General features: G+C 44.3%; 1 protein-coding gene across 1 annotated transcript; it reads right to left on the bottom strand.

Moving 5' to 3' along the window:
* Nucleotides 1–1,947: 1,947 nt before the first annotated feature.
* On the bottom strand, nucleotides 1,948–19,657 carry CRTAP (cartilage associated protein). The gene is made up of 7 exons (XM_028750923.2): nucleotides 18,996–19,657; nucleotides 17,141–17,290; nucleotides 15,118–15,289; nucleotides 13,103–13,231; nucleotides 12,456–12,601; nucleotides 10,605–10,688; nucleotides 1,948–5,542 (listed from the first exon to the last, which is right to left on the bottom strand). Exons 1-7 carry the CDS (start codon nucleotides 19,521–19,523, stop codon nucleotides 5,486–5,488), a joined length of 1,266 nt encoding a protein of 421 aa, XP_028606756.2. The 5' UTR covers nucleotides 19,524–19,657; the 3' UTR covers nucleotides 1,948–5,485.
* Between the last annotated feature and the right edge of the window lie 1,096 nt (nucleotides 19,658–20,753).

Below are 20,753 nucleotides of genomic sequence, written 5' to 3'. Positions count from 1 at the left end.
TGTGTCACTACACTCAAAAACATATTTTAAGAGCCCTCACTGCAGAAATCTGCAAAAATTAAGTTCCACCCCCTAAAATGACACAGCCTATCAGCATCCCCAATCTCTGATGGAGCCCAGTTTATAATATGAAGGAATTCACCGTCCGCTACAACACCACAAACAGACACTCCTGTAAGAATGCAGGATTTAGGTGGCAATGGGTTCAAGTTTCCAGCATCATGTTTTTAAGTTTCTTCAGCAATCATTGTGACACCCAGGACTCAGCTATACAGCTGCAAATAAAACACTTTAAGTGTGTTTTAAGTGCGATATACAATCTGACACTAGATGGCGATGATGAGCCTTATGGAAAATTCAATGTATTTTTAAAAAAACGCTTTAAAAGAAGCATTTTCAGAACAGTTTTTATATGGGTGTAGATTTTACCCCAGTCTGCTTTACATATTGTACTGCTATCATCTTAATCTTGATTGAAAGGCTAATCTAGCTGTATGCACAGAAGCACAGAGGTAAAGCACCAGCTAAATGGAGAATGCAAATCAGGGTGGATAAAAATCAATGATTTTTTAAAATCAGATTTTTAAAATAAAATGCATTTGGAGGAAAAATCTTTCTAAAGATGGTTTTCTATTTAAGTTATATGATAGTCCAAAGGCTATTCATCAGGAAATAAGGATTTGTTTTAAGTTTTTCATGTGTGCTAAAACTCAGTCTATGGTTTGGTTTTGTTTTTTAAATCATTTAACCACATCAGTCAACAAACATGGATTACATATGCTATAAAGTTATTGTTTTAGTTAAATAACTTGTTTAAATTGTTATTAAGGAAATGATTTTTCTCCTTCCAATAAAGTACAGCAGAAAAGTTGTCCAAATATAGTTCACTTATTAAACCTCACAATAATTTCATAATTGTCTGTCAATGTCTTTCTAATAGTATAACCAAATCAGTAATTTTTGATGTAACTGTAAAAGCTACTCTGAAACTTTATTATTCCAAAAATGAAACCTTCATCTGGTTGTAAATATTAAGATTATACCAGCAAGAATGAATCTTTCTGTAAAAAAATAAATGATTTAAATGAAGTCTTACTGACTAGTGATTTAAATTGTGATTTAAATCGATTTGATTTAAATCAAATCCACCCTGATGCAAATTCGTCTTGTGCATGTGGTTCCTCTCAGAACTGACAACTGGGAGAGGCCCTGTTCAGTTGGTAGTCTTTCCAAGCTCTGTGCTCTGAAATCCTTTAAATTAGAGATTCCAGGGGTTGAACCCGTAACTTTCTGTATACAGATCCTATGCTAACGCCCTACCTTAGGTGCAGCCTGTCTAAAAGGGGGATTTGCCTGCAGCCCTGGCTTCTTGGTTTGTGTTCTGTTAGATCAGGGGTTGGCAAGGTTTACCTTACCTGGGCCGGTTCACTCCAGCCGAGATCCCTCTGTGGGCGAATCGTGCACGCGCGTTTTCCGGTGTATGCGAATATGCGATTTTCGGCGCTGCGAAAGCGAGTCCCCGGGCTGTGCTGGTTTAGTGCAGCGCACGGGGACTCACTAAGTGGGCAGCTCGGTTTGGAGGCGGCTTGTGGGCCGGTTAAACGACCCCCATAGGCCGCTTGTGGCCCATGGGCCTTAGGTTGCTGACCCCTGTGTTTTTCAAGAGCTCAGGGCCTCCATACACACTGCCCAGACTTGCACCTCAGAGAGGTGACTTCAGTGCTTCAAATCAGCAAAACAATGCAGGAGGAGCTGTGATAAGTTGCCCGTTTCTGCAGCCACAGCTGGCGCTGTGATTCTCCAGCGGTCTGACTTCACACCCAGAGATGCTCTCCATCGTCCCTCAAGACAGATGGATGCCAACGACAGTCACCCAGAATACAAAATGATCAGATAAATCACACCTCGTCATCAACACTCATACATTGCAGAAAAAGGGCTGATAAATAATTCTTTAAGGCACTTTATTGTTTCAGGAAGCGGCACTTGGGTTGCCCGAATCAAAATCGGGCACAAAATACAGCACCAATCTCACAATGAACAGGGACCAAAACTGAAATGAAATGAAACAACATTCCTACTTTAGACAACTCACAGTCTCTAGATAGCAGATGAAATTAAAGAGCAGGATGAGAGGAAGCCGGTTAATAATAATAAGAAAAATCACAGGCGTAGTACCGTAAAAAAGCCACACTCCAAATATTTTGAAAGGTGAACTGAAATTAAGAAGAATGTAAAAATATTTAGGAATCCCAGGGACTCTTCCCCTAGAGATCAAAGAGTCACAAGATCTTAAACATCCCTCATTACTAAATTCATTTACAGTGGTACCTCTGGTTAAGTACTTAATTCATTCCAGAGGTCTGTTCTTAACCTGAAACTGTTCTTAACCTGAAGCATCACTTTAGCTAATGGGGCCTCCTGCTGCCACTGCGCCGCCAGAGCCCGATTTCTGTTCTTATCCTGAAGCAAAGTTCTTAACCTGAAGCACTATTTCTGGGTTAGTGGAGTCTGTAACCTGAAGCAGAAGAGTTTGGATTTGATATCCCGTTTTAACACTACCCGAAGGAGTCTCAAAGCAGCTAACATTCTCCTTTCCCTTCCTCCCCCACAACAAACACTCTGTGAGGTGAGTGGGGCTGGGAGACTTCAGAGAAGTGTGACTAGCCCAAGGTCACCCAGCAGCTGCATGTGGAGGAGAGGAGACGCGATAAATTTGGGATAGCCAGATGCAATAGAGAACAGAGTTCCTATACCTTTTATCTCAAGATTAGGAGAGGAAATCTATGCAGGTGATATTTGCATGATAAGCTACACCTTTTAATTTTTTTTATTATTAAATTTGTTAGTCCTTTTATCTTGCCCAAGGCAACCCAAAGTGACTTACAGCCAATCCACCAATGAACCCCCCCCCACATAGCGACATTAAAACCGGGGGGCGGGGGAAAGAAAAATAGCATTAGAAACCTCCCACTTGCTTCCAAAAGGCCACAGATAGTTGAAGGCCAAAGGCCTGGTTATAAAGGAAAAGTCTTGCCTGGCAGCTAAATGATGGTGCCAGGTGAACAGCCCTGGGGAAAGGATTCCACATATACCTGTTGAAATTCCTCTTCTACACAACTATTAAAGGTGCAGAATCCCAGTCCTCCTTTGTTTCTGACCACCCTACAAGCATTTCAAATATCAAAGCACAAAAAACAAAATGTTGCTTAGGCATGAGAGGTTCTGATGAAAGTGTTAATAGCTAAGCAGCTACCGTGGTACCTCTGGTGACGAACTTAATTCGTTACAGAGGTCCGTTCTTAACCTGTAATCATTCTTAACCCTTTAGCTAATGGGGCCTCCCGCTGCCACTGCTGCACGATTTCTGTTCTCATCCTGAGGTAAAGTTCTTAACCCGAGGTACTACTTCTGGGTTAGCGGAGTTTGTAACCGGAAGTGTTGGTAACCCGAGGTACCACTGTATAATGGTTGTTCAACTGGCACTAGAAAAATGAGGGGACATGGGCCTAGATATATATACAAAAAAGCTCTGTACCCAGGCTTCCACTAGGAGGCACTGTTAGGTTTGCCAACCAGCCAGAAAAGAAGAATGGCCTGCTGCTGTGCCTTTTATAGCAGTTTGATCTGCAGAAATCAGTAGGTGATGTTTTCAGAGTTTGGAGATAAACATTATCACCTAAAAACGCCTCTACATCAAGCTGGAGTTAAAGGCAGAGAAATAGGGGCTAGGGTTTTTTTTAAGTTAGCAACCCTGGGTGAATTTCCTACGTAGTTAAAGAAATAAAGTAAATCCACACACAATATTACAATAAATAAATGTTTGCACCATAATAATTACGAGCATAGGTCTGTAACATGTTCCACACTGAAGCATCAATAGGGAGGGGACTTAGATAAATGGCATTGTTTCTGTAGGGAAACCTGATAGGATAATTACTCCTAAACCCGTTGTTTGCTCTGGTGTACCAGAGTACTGAATCTGGTCCCATAGATGTAACTGATTTTCATTCCTTATTCAACAAGAATCACCATTCAAATAAATGGACAGGTATAATTAAGGTGAACCAGTCGTGCAAGTAAACAATTGCTTGCAGGACTTGATCCTAACGGAAGTTGCTCCTGCCACGATAGAGTCCAAACAACTCTTACCCACGAGGACAGATGTGTTTCTGTGCATTTGATCCATGAAAGACAGCTTGGTTCTAACTATGTTAATCTCCAGCAGCTAAAAAGAGCCAGCGTGGGATTTGTTTGTAAGTTCCCAAGCGGGGAGGAGAATGAGTTTTGATGCTGTATACATCGCGTGAGGGGTGTGTGAGAGAGATGTATACATATGGCAAGTATGTCTACGCATTCTGTCATTCTAGTCACACACACTGCTCAGGATAAATAAGGTTAGCCACGCCTGGTTTAAACACAGTATGGTCACAATCTTGTTTTCTCCAGGGATCTCACTAAGTTGATTTAACTACTTCAAAGTACGTGCTTTCAGCTGAAGGGCGATTTGAGACTTCATAAACCATGGTTTATCTCAATTTCTAGCCGTGGTGCTCTCATGGTTTATCACAAACCATAGTTTATGAAGCTGGGAGTGTGTATCATGTGATGTTCTTCTCCCTCCCTAGCTCCTTTCCTCTCCTTTTGTTGCATGCTGACTTTAGAACAAAGACCTGAACTGTATTAAACCAGGATTCCATATTACAGTGGTACCTCGGTTTACAAACTTAATAGGTTCCGGAAGTCCATTCTTAAACCGAAACTGTTCTTAAACCGAGGCGCGCTTTCCCTAATGAGGCCTCCTGCTGCTGGTACCCTTCCACCGTTCGGATTCCATTCTTAGACCAAGGTCAAGTTCTCAAACCAAGACACTTTCTGGTTTTGCAGAGTTTGTAAACCAAATTGTTCTTAAACCAGACTGTTCTTAAACCGAGGTACCACTGTATCTTCTAATTCAGGCTGAATGTCAATCAACAAACCAGAATAAGCCACCGTGTGATGGAAGCAGTGGAGGGGTGATTGAGGAGGGCCTAGTTTATGGAAAGCCATGGTTTGACTGAGGTTATGAAGGGGTCCACTGTGTCAATTTGTCAGAATAAAAAAATAAAAATGCTACGTGCAAAACAACATAGCATCCTTTCAATGCTACTCATTTCTCATATTATTTGATTATATTCTATGAAAATAATGTTTGTGCTTCATCCAAGCTGCGATGAATTTGCTGAGCTAAATGAACAGAGGGGATCTTTGTGATAGCTCAAAAATAGCAACAATATTTTTTAAAAAAATCATGTTAAAGACGAAGGGGATACAGGTGCACAACATGACGGAAAACTCACGGGAGGATGCAAGTGGCAGAAGAGCAAGTTTAGGAAATATCTGAGGTATTTTTAAACTCCTGAGTAAAGGTGACACATGGAGATATGAAGGAACAAGGGTGAGCAGTCACTTCTTAAATCTCTTTTGCCTTTTCAGTTGTTAAGAGTCACTGTGTTCCGCCATCCACTTCCAAGAGTTCATCAAGGAATTCTACTACTTCACCCTAGAAGAGATTACAACAGAGGATAGGTTAATTCTGTGCCGTGCAAACCTATAGGGAGAATTTCTTTTTTTTACAAGTATCAGGTAGAGTTGAAAATGTAGCCAGCTAAGCCTAGTTCAACCGGATAGAAGTTTCTCCTGATTAATAGCTCGCTTGCTTCTGATGATGGACCTGAGTGGATCATATTTTCCCAACCTTTAGGAATGAATGAATAAATAAAATTAATAAAATAACTTCCAAGATGGCGTGACTGACAGCTGGTCTTTGCGGTGGATATGCCCTTTTACAATAGCCTACTGCTGAAAACAGAATTGCAGCTAATTCCTGGGAAGCCGCAGACACAAAATACAGGATTATCCCGGCTTCCCATTGGACTCACTGGAATGCCAAGAGTGAGCAAAAAGGGCAATATTTGCATCTGTAATATAGACAGATACATAGATATAAGTGTTCACATTTTGGTTTATTTTGTATGGGCCTATGGCCGTAATAAATACAGTGGTACCTCGCAAGACGAATGCCTCGCAAGACAAAAAACTCGCTAGACGAAAGGTTTTTCCGTTTGCGAGTTGCCTCGCAAGACGAATTTCCCTATGGGCTTGCTTCGCAAGACGAAAACGTCTCGCGACTTTGTTTCCTTTGTCTAAATAATAATTCGCAAGACGAAAAATTCGCCAGACGACAAAACTTGCGGAACGAATTAATTTCGTCTTGCGGGGCACCACTGTATTATCTATCTTTGGTTTATTTTATACCTGCAATTGCTTTTAATTGTTGCATATCTGGAACTGTTTTAACACATTTTTTGTTTTATGGTTGTAGCTGTTTTGTTTGTTTTATAATTGAATATGCTATAGTTGTAACCCACCCTGGTAAAGGGCAGCTAACAGTCTAATAAATAAAATGTTCACTCATTCATTCAATTTATAGGCCACTTCATATAAAAAGATCTCTAAGCAGTTTATAAAGTAAAAACCATACAATCCCATAGCTGAATGAAATATGTATGATCAATATCACAATAAGATGGATGGGGTGACATGCTATTGCTCCTTTCACCACAAGCTTGATGGCCCTTTGGTAAAAGTGCGAAATGGTCTCAACAGCTTCTGAAAGGACAACTGTTTGCTTTGTGTTCAGCTAACTTGAAACCTTTTAAGAAGTTAGGTCAATAAATATTCTCATTGCCAAATATTATTTACCAAAATTAAGCCGTTTGCTGTAACAGAAACGCTGCAGGCACGCATAAATATTTGTGGAAGGAGAGATTACTGTGAAAATAATGAAGCTTTTTTTCAAACTAGTGAAAATAAGCACTGACGTTCTCATTCGGCAACTTTGATTTGTTTTTCCTCCCAGCACGGAAGCATGTGCAAAGGTAAAAACAATCGCTTGTTTTTCTGCACGCCTTCAGGAATTCTACAGGAATTCCTCATAAGATGCTCTTGCAACTCTGTACCTGTTATGCAGTTTTTCCTGGTGCGACTGATCAGGGGAACCAGTGTTCCAGTCGAACCAATAATTGGGTCGCTACATTCTTAGCAATGTAAGCACTAATGTAAAAAATCAGAGCAGAACAACCCATTGACACTGGGATATCGCTTGTTGCGGGCTGGTCAAATCAGGATGATACAGATAGGAGGGTTTGCTGAGGACCCGAAATACGGGGCAGCTTGATAGTGAGGATCCTGAGTGGGAGGACCTCTCTCGCTTCACCTGTCTCTGCAACGAGAGCCACAAGCCCTGCCTCCCACTCCCTAGCTCTGCCACCTAACCTGGCGCCATCAGACATTGGGAATAGCGCTGCCTCTCCAGCCCTGCCAGTCTCTCTAGGGCAACTCCCTTATCCGCTAAACCCAGGAAGTGCCAAAGGAGAACAGAAGGCTCTGTCTGCTAGGCGTAGTAAGAGACTGCAGAAAGTTGAGGCTACCCCATTACTATATATAGAATAACAAGGGTGTGTGCCAGTCGGATCAATGTCTAAAGCATTGGGAGTTTGATCACCTGCCTTTGCTGTAGTTGTACTTGGAATGAGTATTTGCATTGCCTGCAGTGTATATGATTTGCATATCTTTCATAGCAATCTAAACATTAAAGCCTTTCGAAAGAATCCTCCTTTGAGTCTTTGTTCTCCAGCAAATGCGAGCACTGCTAGACAACCCTGTTTTTCCTCTTTTCCCTGTAACGTTTAAGTACGGTTACCTGTGTCATTTCCTCATATTTTCTTGACTGCAGCAGCTATTAATATACGGAAGCAGGGAAACGCATTATGTGACAATGTAAAAACATAGGCAATTCTGCCAAAACTTTACGGAGAGGAGGTCCTGAATTCAAGGGCAGGCCTGTGTCAAGCATAAGGTCTAGTCCTGCCCTCAGAAATTAAAAGTTTTCCAACAAAAATACTTTGGGATCTGTTGTTTTGTAAAACAGTTTCTCTGCTCCATATATTTTCACAGATATACAGGGTGAGTCCTTTAAAAGAGGCGCCGTAGATACAGAGTACAGTGGTCCCTCGGGTTAAGTCTTAATTCGTTCCGGAGGTCCGTTCGTAACCTGAAACTGTTCTTAACCTGAAGCACCACTTTAGCTAATGGGGACTCCTGCTGCTGCCGCGCCGCCGGAGCACGATTTCTGTTCTCATCCTGAAGCAAAGTTCTTAACCCAAGGTACTGTTTCTGGGTTAACGGAGTCTGTAACCTGAAGCGTATGTAACCTGAGGTACCACTGTACACATGTTCCACGGGGCCTCTTTTAAAAGACTCACCCTGTATATTCTGGACCACAGACAGTATCTAGATGAAAATGCTACTTTTGATTCATTGATATGGTAGTAGAATCAATCCCACTCCCTCATTAAAGGATGAGAATTTGCCATCATTTTCCCATTAGCACTTTCATGATGACGCAACACCACCCCTCTCTTGGGAATGCAAAATGGAAACCGAGTAAGTAATTTGCAACCAGCCAGCAAATACTTCACAAGTATCGACTCTGCAGAAAAACAGCAAAGCCAAATTTGCCTGGTGCTGATTGGCCAGCCATTTATATCAATCACAAAGTCATTTCGTCCCGCTCAGAGCAGTCACAACGCTACACTGTGCAGGTTAACAGTGCAGGAACACAAAGGGAAGAACACACACTACAAACCAAAAGCACACTGGTCAGTTAACCTTCGACATGGGGTGGTGGACAGTATTGTTTCTGGACGCTCTAAGTGTGCCATTACAGGAACAGAAAGTACCCTGGAGCAAAAAATACTGGGCCTGCTGCCAATGTACATGGCTGATGGGGGAACGACGACGACACGGTAGTTCAGGAAGATGCGCAGGTCCCTATTCACAGAGAGTGGGTGCACATCGCTGATGTGTGTGGTGGTGGTGAAGAGATTGTCTGCTGATAGTGATTCTCTTGCTGGTGGTAGTTGGTGTATGGCCCTGAATTGACAGGTTCTGGGAGCAGAAATGGGCCAGCCATCTACCTGCCCCCCCCCCGAGCCATCCCATCTTCTACCTGGGCAACAGGTAGCGGCTATGCCACTCTAGGCTGGCCCTGGGGTGGGTTAGAATTGCTCAGACACAGCCAGGTGAGTGGTATTTATGAGCCTAGACCATGGGTAGGCAAACTGAGGCCCCGGGGCCGGATCCGGCCCAATCGCCTTCTAAATCCAGCCTGCGGACGATCCGGGAATCAGCATGTTTTCACATGAGTAGAATGTATCCTTTTATTTAAAATGCATCTCTGGGCTATTTGAGGAGCCGGCCTTGTGTTTTTACATGAGCAGAATGTGTGCCTTTATTTAAAATTCAACTCTGGGTTATTTGTGGGGCATAGGATTCATTATTATTTTTTCAAAATATAGTCCGCCCCCCCCCCCCAAGATTTGAGGGACGGTGGACTGGCCCCCTGCTGGAAAAGTTTGCTGACCCCTGGCCTAGACTATGCCTCAGTTCCTCTTCTCGCAGGCATTGCTACCGAGCTGGTGAAAAACCCCACACTCTGTTGTCAACCTAAGTACATGTGGAAATTGCTTTTCTTACACCAAACCTGAAACTCTGATTGCTTCCACCTGCTCCCCAAAATGCCAAAAATACTATGCAAATCAGGACGAATGCGCATTTTTAGCTAAATGACAACTGCTCTAGCTTTTTAGTGAAGTGAGTGCTACGGAAACAAAGATGAAAGTCCCTGTCTCACAGGGATCCCTTATAGGGATGCTGGGCACCAGTTAGGATAGGGCCCCCTGGCATGCCATGAGATGCTGCAAACATGGCCCTATAGACAAACACTGTCCTCGCTGATTCATCTCATCGGCAGAGCCACCGAGGAGGCTAATGGAGAGAGAGATCTAGATGACAGGGAGTCTGGTTCCATTGCCACGGCAACAGAGACATTTCCTCCTCTGCTAGGATGCCTGGATAACTCAGGTGGGGAGGGGAGCCTCACAAGCCTATAATAAGCCAGCCAGGCACAGGCAATTTTTTCCTTATCTGGAGATACAACAAAAGCGTCACACGCTTAGTTTCTGCATGTCAGGCTGCTTTTGTCAGGTCCCAGATCGCAAGGTGGTTAGATTGGTCTCAACTAGGGCCAGGGCCTTTTCAGTACTGGCCCCGACTTGGTGGAACGCTCTGTCACAAGAGATTAGGACCCTGTGGGACTTGACATCTTTCCACAGGGCCTGCAAGACAGAGGTGTTCCGCCTGGCCTTTGGTTTGGACTCAGTCCGACCCTTATGTTTCCCTCCCCCTTATGGTTTTGATCTATGAGCTACTTTTAAAATGAGACTGCATTTTAAATTGCATTTTAACCTGTATTTTAAATTGGTTTGTTTTTCGCCCCTATTATGTTTTTACTGTAATTTTACTGGTGTTAGCTGCCCTGGCTCTGGCTGGGGAGGGCGGGGGTATAAATATTTTTTTTTAATAAATTATTATTATTATTATTAGAAAGCAAAACAAACTAAAAAAAAGACAGCCCTACTAACACATTACAACTGGCCTGAAATATCCTTAAACCACCATTAATTTTACTTAAGACAATGGTATTGCTCTACTCGACTTACTTCATCATCATCCATCACGTGTTCTTTAGCAAATTCATACATTTCCCTCTGAAGTGTTGTTATGTTGTAATACCGAACAGCTTCCTAGAAAAAGAAGGGCAAAATTCCACGTCACATTAACAGCAGAACAGTGCCTAAAAGCTCCTTTTTAGCACAGCCTCATGCATTGCATGGAAGAAACATTTCTTACAGAATCATAGAACTGTAAGAGTTGGAAAGGACCACGGGGGTCATCTAGTCCAACCCCCTGCAGTGCAGGAATCTTTTTGCCCAACGTGGGGCTTGAACCCACGACCATGGGAATAAGAGTTTCATGCTCTACCAACTGAGCTATCTTTTCCCAGCACATCTAGTACCCTCGATGACTATACCAGAGAGGGCTCTACAATTTTGGGGCTAGCCTAGTTTTCCCCCTCCCCTTCCGAAGAAGCCTTTACAGTAGATGCTTGGGTTGCGAACGGGATCCGTGCGGGAAGCACGTTCGCAACCCGCAGCGCCGCATGTGCGAGTTGCGATTTAGTGTTTTTGCACATGCGCGAGCGCCCAAACCCGGAAGTAACCCGTTCCGGTACAGTGGTACTGTGCTGGTCCCGGGGGAAAGGTTACTGGTATCGTAGTCAAAGTTCAGTCCTAAGTCACTAGCCTGGTAATAGTCCACAAGGTGCGAGGCGAGATCCGAAACAGGGAGCCGGGCGGGGAACAGGAACACTGGAGGAACAGGACTGGATGCTGGCCGAAACAGCTCTTCAATAATGACGTTGCTCCCGCAACCTGGGACCGGGCTGACTGGCCTTTATCTTCTCTAAGGCCAGGGGCAGTCCCGGCCCCCAGAAGCCCCGCCTCTCCTGGCCTTAAGGCAAGCACTCCTCCTGGGAGAAACCAGTTCCCTTCGCCTCTCTGCCCTAAGCCTCTGCAGTTCAGGAGAGGCCGAAGGGTTACTGGGTCCTGGGGGAAGCTCACCTGTAGACACTGAGTCCTCAAGCACCTCTGGGGCCAGAATGGATTCACCTGGTGCCTGCTCCTGAGGATCTGGCACAGGTGCAGGCTCCTCAGAATCTAGGCCTTGCCCCAGTTCAGCCGGCCCTGGAGGCGGGGACTCCTGTGCCGGCTGTGATTCCTCCGGTTCACTCTCAGAATCGGAATCCCAGGCCATCACAGGTACCTCGGGTTAAGAACTTAATTCGTTCCGGAGGTCCGTTCTTAACCTGAAACTGTTCTTAACCTGAAGCACCACTTTAGCTAATGGGGCCTTCCGCTGCTACCGTGCCACCGCCGTGCAATTTCTGTTCTCATCCTGAAGCAAAGTTCTTAACCCGAGGTACTATTTCTGGGTTAGCGGAGTCTGTAACCCAAAGCGTCTATAAGCCTAGGTACCACTGTACTTCCGGGTTCGGCGCGGTGCGCAACCAGAAGCGTCTGTAACCCGAGGTATGACTGTACCTCTTTTCAGCAAGACAGCATTTTGCTGGCCTTTTCTACAGGAAAAGCCAGCAGGGAGCTTGGTGGCTTGGATACTCCAAGGCACCTCAACTTCAAGCAGTCAAGGAAGCTCCTTACCAGCCCCTTCTCTGAGAAAGCTGGCAGGGAGCATGTTGGGCACCCTTGCCTCTTGAGCAGCTACAGAAGCGATTTGATCCACCATGAAGCTGGAAGGCATTCTCATTCAACGATCAGGAAAGGCCCCACCCACCAGCACAGCTTCAAAGTCGGAAGGAAGGTTGGTTGCTCCTCACAAAGGCAATGGCACAGCTCCCATGGCAAGCGTAAAGACTGAACATGTTGTAGCATAACTATCGAAAAGGCTGCAAGGCTGAATGTGCCAACTGCGACCGGTTCAACAGTTCAACTTACAGGTCTAGGCTGGAAGTCTTCATCTGTGAGTCCCCATTTGTCTTTATGGTACTGATAATAGACTAGATTCTGTTTCATCACTCCGTCCGTCTGGTCAAAGAGCAGGTAGCTAACAACGCACGAGGCGGCATTTCTCAGATCGTTCACTGAATGAAGATTAAACAAAAGAGTCAGCTTCTCAGGAGACCGTTAGGAAACAGCTGTTGCTTCTTGCAATCTGAGCGAGCAACATTTCTTAATTCGTAAAATCTGTACGCGTGGCGAGCCTCAAAATCAGAATGCAAGGAGTTGTCTTCCTTTCCCTTCTTTCTTGGGTATGCAGATAGAGAACTCTTTTCTCAGAAAGCGTTAATTCCCATTATTTGTGTATTATGTGTGCCAGAAATGGGGAAAAAGAGCCTTTCTGCTTCCAGTTTTGCAAATATAAAAATAATTAGCAAAGCCAGGACTGGGTGAGGACTTTCAAGGTCCTGTGCAGATGCTGGACACCTATTTTAAATATATTATAATGATAAGAAGCAGCTTTGCTAGCACAGTTTTTCTTCTCCAGTGAAGAGAAACGTTTTAAATAAGTGAAATGGGCATATAAGTTTTTTAAAAGATAGAACCAAGCCCAATTTCAGGAGAGCGCAAAATCTCTTACTTACGTTTATAATAGGCAAACTGCAAGTAGTGATACATAGTTGCTACAAATTTCTCCACAACATAGCCTCCTATGACTGGCGTGAGATCAATTTCGCACTTCAGTTTGCACTCCAGAACTTCAATGTAGTGATCTGAAGAAGAATGCACACACGTTTTGAGCATTACACAGTTGTTTCTTTAATTCAGTTTAGCAGCCGGCAGTCCTGCCATAGAAATCTGTGCGCTGAATTTCAAAAGTGTTCTGCTACTTTAGCTCCAAGATCAATGCGTACGTTTTTCAGCATGCAGGAAGAAACCCCTAACAGATAACTATTTTATAATAAAAAGTTGCATACTGCTCCCAGTAAAAATTTCACTTGATTGTAGTGCCACCTACAGTAATTGCTAATTTATTGCTAAATCCTGATATTAACATCTTGGCGTTTCATGGCTTTGTTTACTAACTGGGGTGGGAGGATAAAATAGGCTAACATTCTGTTTAGTCACAGAGAGTATTCTAAAAAGCAGCTACATGTTATCTAAAGTGTCAATGCAGGGTTGTTGTTGTTTTTTTTAAAAAAAGGAATGTCATCTCCAGGCAAGGTCCTCTGATCAACCCTCATATGGCTCTTCTTCACAAAGGTTAGGCTATGTATTGAACTGTAAGGGAAAACCCATGGGGGTAGAATATCTTGGGGGAAGGATTAAACCCATCAGCACTTTCTCATCCAATCTTCCATCCTCTCTGCAGCTGCCTTTCTTTAAAAACAAAACAAAACTTACAGTATCTGCATTTGCACATACCACAACGGGGCTGGGAAATTTTGGACTCCACAGTCTAGATCAGCCTCAGGGGCCAAATCTGACAGGTGGATGAATCCCTCTTCCATTTAAACATGGGACTGAGAAGACAGGCAGTGGATGGGGTAGGTGGAAAGGATGGGGTAGGTGGCTTCAAAGAGCACCTTGCAGCTTTAAGACAGCACCCACGCTCCCAAGGGGAACCTGGAGACTGTCAAAGAGTGCTTTGCAAAATCACCTTTTGAAACAGCCTCCCTACCCCTCCTTTAAGCTATCCGGCAGGTCTCCTCCACCACTCTGATGTTTAAGGTAGAATGGGTGGCTGCTTCAAATAGCACTTTTGCTGCACTTCTCCTTTAAGTGGGCAAGTGGCAGTAGAAATGTGGCAGTCCTCCCCCCCCCCCGCCCACCCCCACTAAAAAGAGAAGGCAAATGGCTTTAACTTTGTTCATCTACTGTTGAACAGAGGGATTAAATCTTGCTGCCTAGGCTGCATGATCCTGTTCTCAAAAGGATGTCAACCTGGGATGTCAGCTTGTGGGTGGGTGGGGTGGTTTGTGGAAAATGGACTCAGGGGCCAAATCAGACCCTGGATGGGCAAAAATTGCCCCATGGGCCGGAGGTGCACCCCCAGACAAAATACTTAGCTCTAGGGGCTGTGTAACAAGGCTTTCTTGCTTTAATGTCACTGTGTTCCTCAGTTTGATGCAGATAATTATATATTACAATGCATAATTTCAATTATATTGGTCAGAAAACAATGAAAGGTTTGCTACTAACTTCAGTCAAGGACTGATTTCCCAGATTAATTTCCTGGGTGAAAAAGCTTACTAAATTCAGATTTACAGACATGAAACCACTTGCTGTGTGGTCATCTGCTAGTCTTGCATGACATAATAAATATTATTATTTATGCAGAAAGGTGATTTAATATAACTCTAACTCTGAAACACGCATTCTATCCGTTTTCCCATAGTTTATTATTTCCCATAGTTACCCATCTATATGATCATCTGGAAAACAAGCATGTAGATTTGACACCACCTGCTATGTTATGAATTCTCTCTCGCTCCCTCCTTCCATAGCAATCTCCTACTGTTTAAACACACACCTCTGACAGCTAGCATTATCAGAAAGGAAATCCACAAACAGCACATGTCAAGTAAAATTATTTTAGGAGACCAAGGTATCCTTCAAGAACCCCTTCCCAAATGCTGGCACCCAGCTCAACACCTACCTGCTATGGACAGATAGAACTCTTTGAAATCCGTGATCTCCCGGGAGCCTTCACAGGCAGCTATGCAATCATCATAGGCTTTGTAGAAATCAGGAATTGCCAGCTCCATGTCTGTGATGGAAGTCCTCCAATTTTCTCCATTGTAGGCCTTTACTGCCCTGATAAAGAGATTCTGAGGAGACCAGGGGGGAAAACACTGTAAGGAAGTAGCATAGGTTTGTTTGACTTGATTCAAGGCTGCATTGCTGTGTCAAAATGGACAGCAGCCCTGGATGGTTAAGTCCAGCTGAAGGCGACTATGGGGTCTCGCTCTGAGGCTGAGGGAGCCAGCGTTTGTCCACAGACAACTTTCCGGGTCATGTGGCCAGCATGACTAAACTGCTTCTGGCGCAAACGGACACTGTGGCGAGTGCCAGAGCACACAGAAACACCATTTACCTTCCTGCCGGAGTGGTACCTATTTATCTACTTGCACTGGTGTGCTTTCGAACTGCTAGGTTGGCAGGAGCAGGGACAGAGCAACGGGAGCTCACCCCGTCTTGCCGATTTGAACCGCCAACCTTCCAATCAGCAAACCCAAGAGGCTCTGTGGTTTAGACCACAGCGCCCCCTCTTCCTAGTTTCATTGCCACCACCCAGTCAGAGTCCTTTTTTAGCTGCATCCTCGAATATACATTCTCCAATTCAATGTGACCCAGTTCACACATAATGCTAAGCCAACCATGGATTAGCGTGAACAAGCAAAGGTGCAGGTTTCCAGAGAGAAGACTGGGGCTGGTGCACTCCTCTTCTCGTGCTGAAACACTCTGTGGGGCTAAGCTATGGTTTCGCTTGATGTTATGTCTGAACCCAGACTCATGGTTTGCCTCACTCCAGAAGAACCGCGAGCTGTAGCCACAGTTTCTTCTTGGTTTACCATTCACGCTTTGTCTGGGGGAAACAAACCATGAGTTTGGGTTTGAAGCAACACTAAGCCAAACCATGGTTTAGCCCTGAATGGCGTGTCAGCAGCAGGACCAGGGTACAGAGCACACTGGCTGTGTGTGGTGGTGCAGAGCAAAGGGAGGAAAGACTTCATCCTACTCTCCTACTTATTCCCCTCTTCTCTGTGAGTTGCAGCAGGATCTTAGGACTGGCGTGAGTTGTGAAGGGATGAGGCAATATGGGCAAGCTGTGTGGGGATGGGGATTGGCAATGGGGTGGCAGCAGTGGATAGGCAAGATGTGGGGTTTGAAGGAGCTGTAAGGGGATGGGGGGGTGAGGTGTAGAAAATTGTTGAGCAATGCAAGTAGTGGTGACAGCCCCTAGTCTATATAATAACCCAAACCCTCACTGTCTTCAATCTCCCTATTCACTCTGCCACAACTTTTTTCAGCTGTCACTTTCCAACAGTCTCTCTTGCAGCTCCTCCCAAGATTTCAAAAGCGCTTTCGATACTTCAGTTCAAAACTATTACTTTTGCCAAAAAGGTACATGATTCTAAGTTATTTTCCCACGAATACAATACTCCCACAAATAAAATGTTAAATATTTGAGCTTCCTCGGTCTGCTCATATGTAGTCATGCACAATGAATGCAAAGAGTTCCATGCGCAAATACAGTATCTAAAACATTTGTCTTTGTGAAATAGTTCAAAAAGTGGCATATTTGTAAACAGGCTGTCTACACTTTATTAAGGAGGGAAACAATCCAATCTGAAAGTCGTATTAGCACAACACTGCAACAGTGGATAAGAAGTGATGTTCTACTAAACAATTGGGCAGAGAAAGGAATATTGTGCAGAAGGAACAGAGGAATGGCTAATATGATTGGGATCCTATAAACAATGACAGACTCTACCTTACATTGGTAAAGTGCTGAGCACCGAATTCTTTAATATTTATTTCCAGGTAAGCATGGTTAAGACTGAGCTGTAAGAGGTACAGCAAGTAGAACGAAAAACTATAGGCAAAGTAAAATTAGGAGAACAAACAGACCTTTTTTACAGAGCTCTTCAGGATAATAAATAGGATGGGGAACATACCTCATATGATTTCATTTCCAAATCTTTAATATGGTCCTCAGCATCAGGCATGCTTTTGTAGTATGCCATATTCCTTTTCATCATCTCATCTTCAGGATGTTTCAGGAGAAATGTGTGTGCTGCTGCAATGGCTTTTGGGAAGTTGTTTGCCTAGCCAAAAAGGATCAAGAAAAAGAGACTTTTGAAACCATCACTTACATTTTATAAACTTTTCTCCTAGAGCTTTGATTTCATGGCATTGTTCTCAAGAAGACCGATGTCATGAGCCTAGGTGCCAACTCCTAAGGTTTTAATAAAATAAAAATGGAAAGCGTAATGCTGGTGGTCAACAAGAGGTTTAAAGACTCTCTCAAGGCAAATTTTTTTAAAAATGTAGTATAAAAACCGACAACTGAGAAACACTGGCCTGCGAGCACTCCAATTGGAGAGCAGCCTTTACCAAAGGTGTCATGGGCTTTGAAGACACTCAAACTCAGGATGAAAAGAAGAAACGTGTTAAGAGGAAGGCATGCTTGGGTGATCAACTCCTGCCCAGAAACCTGTGGAAGGACATGTGGATCCAGAATTGGCCTCCACAGTCACTTACGGACTCACTGTTAAAACATTGTTTATGGAAGACAATCTTACTCGGCTACAAATGATCGCCAAAGAGATGAAGTAATTGAAAACTAATAAAATTATTGACATATCTATGATGTCTTGATGATGCTTCTGAAAACGTATTATGGGAAACTTTGGGAAGTTTTAAAATACTGATGTGACCATTGTTCGGGGCTTCATCTTTGTGGCAGTGGAAAGTCTTGTTGCAACAATAATGATCAGGCCTACTGACCACTGTTTTGCTTCTATCTCCTGGCTGAAGTCTCTCCCTTGTGACCCCCTGACCTGAACCTATGGGATCCAATTACGGGATGCTCAATAAACAGATTTTTTTTTTTAAAAAAAATTAAATCGGATTTTTTTAAAATTTAAATCGGATTTTAAAATTAAAATGCTTTGGAGGAAAAACCTTTCTAAAGATAGTTTTCTATTTAAGTCACATTATGGTCCAAAGGCTATTCATCAGGAAATAAGGCTTTGTTTTAAGTTTTTCATGTGTGCTAAAACTCAAGTCTGAGGTGTTTTTTATTTAAAGAAAAAACCCGTTTAACCACATGAGTTAACAAACATGGATACATATGCTATAATGTTATTGCTTTAGTTAAATAAATCATTTCAATTGTTATTAAGGAAATGATTATTTTTCTCCTTCCGATAAAGTGCAGCAGAAAAGCTGCCCAAATATAAGCAGTTAACTTATGAAACCTCACAATAATTTCATAATTACCTGTCTATGTATTTCTAACTAGTACAGTGGTGCCTCGGGTTAAGTACTTAATTCGTTCCGGAGGTCCGTTCTTAACCTGAAACTGTTCTTAACCTGAAGCACCACTTTAGCTAATAGGGCCTCCTGCTGCCACCGTGCCGCCGGAGCACGATTTCTGTTCTTATCCTGAAGCAAAGTTCTTAACCTGAAGCACTATTTCTAGGTTAGCAGAGTGTGTAACCTGAAGCATCTGTAACCTGAAGCGTATGTAACCCGAGGGACCACTGTATAACCAAATCAGTAATTTTTGATGTGACTGTAAAAACGACTCTGGACATTTATCATTCCAAAAATGAAAACCTTCCTCTGGTTGTTGCAAAGATTAAGATTATACCAGCAGGAATGCGACTTTCTGTTAAATCAAGTCTTACCGACTAGTGATTTAAATCGTGATTTCAAATCGTGATTTAAATGGGTTGGATTTCAATCGAATCCACCCCTGGTTCCCACCGCCCGGGCCCCTCGCTCCGAGAAGCGGGCAGGCGCTACCTTGAAGTAGGCGAACTGCAGGAACTTGTAGGGCTCCAGCTGCTGGAACTCGGCCAGCACCTCCCGGCTGGGCTGCGACTGGCGGAAGGCCGGCAGGCCCTGCTTGCAGCGCTTGAGGCACTGCGCGCGGCGCAGCAGGTCGCCGAAGAAGCGCAGCTCCGCGAAGCCCTCGAAGCGCCCGGGCTCGCCGCCTCCGCCGCCGGCGGCCTCATAGTCCCGGGCTCGGGCCGAGCTGCAGTTGACGTGGCAGAAGGCCTCGCTGTCCCTCAGCAAGCGGTGCAGCCTCAGGCTGACCTCGAGGTAGCTGACGCTCTCGGGCCACTTCTCGGCGCCGTACTGGTCCAGGCCGTAGCGGTAGGCGGACTCCAAGGGCATCAGCTCGTCGCGGGGGAAGCTGCGGAAGCTGTAGCGCTCGAATTGCGCCCGGCAGCCCGGGGCGCGCAGGCAAAGGAGCAGCAGCAGCAGCAGCAGCGCCGGCGCCGCCAGAAGCAGAAGCGGCGGCCGCCGCGCGCAAACGAGGCGCCACATCTCCCTCCTTGAAGCTGGCGGGGAAGGCGCCGGACACACCACGTCGCAAGAAGAAGGGGGGAAATTGGCGAAGAGGAGGAGGAGGAGGAGATGGCGACGCCTCTCTCCCACCGATTCGGAGGGACCAGGCGGGGAGACGGGAGGTCTCCTCCTCCTGCCCGGCTGAGGGGCGGCGACGAGGGGCGAAGGGAAGCCGCTTCCTCAGGGAAGGGCTGAAGGGGTACCAATTATTCCTACCCATGGATTAAAAAGGCTACAGGGCAATATATATATTTGGTTTTTCACATTAAAGTTTCACAATCACATATCCAACCAACACACAGCATTAAAAACAAGATTCCAAACAATCTCCTGGACTTCCCTCCTCCCCTTCGTGGGTCTCATTGCACATCATTTCCTCCTGCGTCTTTTATAACACTCCGGATCTTTTACATCTCCGTTATATCCAATATTCACCATTAAACGACAAGGGTTATTCCAATCCTACTAATGGTTTTTGCTGTTTATGGTGTTTAAGATAAATGATAAATTCTCCCCCATTCCTTATCATAGCTGTCAACATTTTCCTTTTTTTTAAGGGAAATTCCCTTATTCCGAATAGGATTCCTTGCAAGAAAAGGGAAAAGTTGACAGCTATGTTCCGTATTAAATTTTTGGTCTTCCTGATTTCTGATTCTTCCAGGTCATTTTTGCCATTTTGGCATAATCCATCAAGTTAATCTGCCATTCTTCTCCGGTTGGGACTTTATCTTCTTTCCATCTCTGAGAAGTGCTATTAAAGCGCAGCCACTTCGGGCTGAACTGACGTTCCCAACTCACTCGACATTTTGACTGCGGACATTAATAATGCTTAGGTTTCAGTTTAGTAATGTTTAGCTGTCTAAGAGGCATGTGGCCTGGGAGAGCACCTCTGTGGATTTCTGCAGAAGGCCCTGTGAAGTGTTCATCCTGATGTGCAGGGGGTATGTTTGGTAATCAAGGATTGTTCAGAGTTACTTCCCAATTTGGAAGCCTTTGAATCAAATCAAGAATACACTACAGCTGAGTTTCTAGACTGGTGACCGGGAGTGGCTTCCAGGCATAGCTGTCAACTTTTCCCTTTTCTTGCGAGGAATCCTATTCGGAATAAGAGAATTTCCTGTAAAAAAAAGGGAAACGTTGACAGCTATGCTGCCAGGACCATATAAGGACCTACAGGATCTTCATTGCCTCCCAGTGCATTTCCAAGCA

This window comes from Podarcis muralis, chromosome 12 (genome assembly GCF_964188315.1).
Source record: "Podarcis muralis chromosome 12, rPodMur119.hap1.1, whole genome shotgun sequence".
NCBI classification, from domain to species: Eukaryota; Metazoa; Chordata; class Lepidosauria; order Squamata; family Lacertidae; genus Podarcis; species Podarcis muralis.
The sequence above is the reverse complement of the archived record's forward strand: the minus strand, read 5'-3'. Positions and strand labels throughout refer to the sequence as shown.